This window comes from Arachis duranensis, chromosome 4 (genome assembly GCF_000817695.3).
Source record: "Arachis duranensis cultivar V14167 chromosome 4, aradu.V14167.gnm2.J7QH, whole genome shotgun sequence".
Lineage (NCBI taxonomy): Eukaryota > Viridiplantae > Streptophyta > Magnoliopsida > Fabales > Fabaceae > Arachis > Arachis duranensis.
Genome location: NC_029775.3, coordinates 8,867,214 through 8,869,778, shown reverse-complemented (window position 1 = coordinate 8,869,778; position 2,565 = coordinate 8,867,214). Strand labels below are relative to the sequence as shown.

Genomic DNA, 2,565 nt, shown 5'->3' with positions numbered 1-2,565 from the left:
TATTGTATTCGACATATTCATACTATGGGTTCAGATAGTCATAAAACAGGTTCAGAAATTCATATAACAAGTTCATGAGCTAGGTTCAAATAACACAAGCTCATATAATAGGTTCAAATAGTCATGCAACAAGATCATACATACATAACACAAGATCATATAATAGGTGCAAACAGTCATGCAACAAAATCATAAATTAATATAGCAAGTTCATGTGGCTGGATCTGCACTTGCACCACCACGTTGACGACACCTGCTACGGCTGTGGCCCTCGGCCCCACATTGCTTGTAGCGCCTCGGCGCACACAGCATCCGAGTGTCCATCTCGTTTAAGAAGCGGGTCATCTTTGGCCGACCTTTGGCAACACGTCTAAGAAACGGATTGCCTACAAAACGAGGTCCATTATAAACGGGCCACGTTGTCGGATTTCCTAGTGGCCTAAACCTAACTCTGTAAACTCTTCGAATTTGGTCCATCTTGTATACTTCATGAACATACACCTGCCAATCAAGTCGCTGATTTGCACAACAAGCAAATACATGTCGACACGGAATGCGATCCACTTGGAATTTGCCACAGTCACAAACTCTTCGACGTAGGTCGACTGCGTACTCCACTCCACTAGGCATCTCACGTACCTCAAATACCTCATTCTGTCTATCAAAGCAACTAACCTGGATGTTTCCCGATGCCCGCTGATTTGCATGCAATTTAGTCGTCACAACCTCAGAGAACACATGTCCAGCATTAATACGTGCCTCAGCCTCGGCCTTTTTTCGTGTGAATAACTCATTAAGCCTGTAAAACGTTGCCTTAACAAGTGCAGTGACTGGGAGATTGCGCGCACCTTTCAAAACCGAGTTGATGCACTCTACCAGATTGGTTGTCATATGACCCCATCGGTATCCACCATCAAATGCCAAGGCATACTGCTCGCGCGATATCCTGTCTAGCCAGCTACTGTAGGCCTCACCGTGTTCGCGCAGTCGCTGATAACGTATCTCGTACTCGCGGACCGTCCTCGAATATCCTGTGTTTCACAAAAGGCATCATCATAAAATCATGCATTATAACATAATATTAGACAATAATTGATCTGTTTTATTCATATTTACCTATGTTGACGATAAGCTTCTGCAGGTATGGAGCCTTGAACTTTCTCAGGAAGTTCGACTCTATATGCCTGATACAAAACATGTGAAAAGCCCTAGGAGGAGACCAGGCTCCGTTACTCCGAACAATAGCTGAGTTGATGGATTCATGTCTGTCGGATATAAGGCCCACACCGTCACGCGTCACCACATGCTGTCGCAAGTTACTGAGAAAAAAGTGCCACGCGTCTGAAGTCTCCCCCTCCACTATCGCGAATGCAATGGGCACAATATTGTTGTTGCCGTCCTGAGAAACTGCCACTAACAGACAACCTTTATATTTTCCATACAAATGAGTTCCGTCTACCTGCACTATTGGCTTGCAATGTCGGAATGCTCTGATACAAGGGTAATAACTCCAGAAGACTCGATGTAAGACACGGATGTCAGGAACCAAGTCATCACCCTGGTACGCAGGCATTGTTTCAAAGTGAACGACCGCTGATGGCTCTTTGTGACACATGGCCTCAAACCATATGGGCAAAGCTTCATACGAAGCTTCCCACCCGCCGAAAATTGACTCCACTGCCTTCTGCTTTGCTAACCAGGCTTTCCGATAACTTATAGTGTAATTAAACTTCGACTGGATCTCCGCAATGACTGATTTTACTTTTATAGATGGGTCAACTTCTACCAACGGCTTAATGGCTTCTGCAATTGTGTCGGAACACAATTTGGAATGATCTTGAGAAATGCATGCTCGAGTACACGTGTGACTACCGTTGTACCTCCTTACCTCCCAGCAGTACTTTTGGGACATTTTACTCACCCTGATCAGCCAGTCACAACCGGAACCGTACTGTGTACATTTAGCATAGAATGTTGTTGGCTCCGACTCGTACACCCGATAATCCACGCCTCAACGGATTGTATAATCTTTCATCGCCTTAATCACTGCCTCCCTAGAACTGAATTCCATCCCCACCATAAATTCACCATCTGCTACAACAGGAAGCTCTGCTACATTCACACCAAAAATTATGTACTCTAATTAATAACTATAAATTGGTCAAATAAATATAAATAAGTAATTAAATACATAAGAAATAAAAAATCAACCAAAAAACTAAACGCTAATTACCGTAGTTATCATAACCGAACCGGTCATAATTAAATCAAATTATTAAATTATAACAATAAAATTAAGCTGAACAAAAAAAATAAATAATAACACAATCAATATCAATATACCAGTGTCGGAATCGGTTTTGTTCGAACCGGACCGGTTTGGTTCAAACCGGTCCGGTTTTTACCTAACCGGTCCGGCATGGTTCGAACCGGTCCGGCTTTCTTTGAACCGGCCCGATTTGACCCGAACCTAGCCTGTTCGTCATGCTAACTGATAAATCTGTCATATTATTCTATCATACATTGTATCAAAACTGCATACCTGCATTCATATACTCAGGAAAT

The 2,565-nt window shown here is 43.0% G+C and overlaps 1 protein-coding gene across 1 annotated transcript; it reads right to left on the bottom strand.

Moving 5' to 3' along the window:
- Nucleotides 1–210: 210 nt before the first annotated feature.
- Nucleotides 211–1,912, bottom strand: LOC107483162 (uncharacterized). The gene is made up of 2 exons (XM_016103782.1): nt 1,117–1,912; nt 211–1,031 (listed from the first exon to the last, which is right to left on the bottom strand). The coding sequence occupies exons 1-2, from the start codon at nt 1,910–1,912 to the stop codon at nt 211–213; spliced, it is 1,617 nt and encodes a 538-aa protein (XP_015959268.1).
- Between the last annotated feature and the right edge of the window lie 653 nt (nt 1,913–2,565).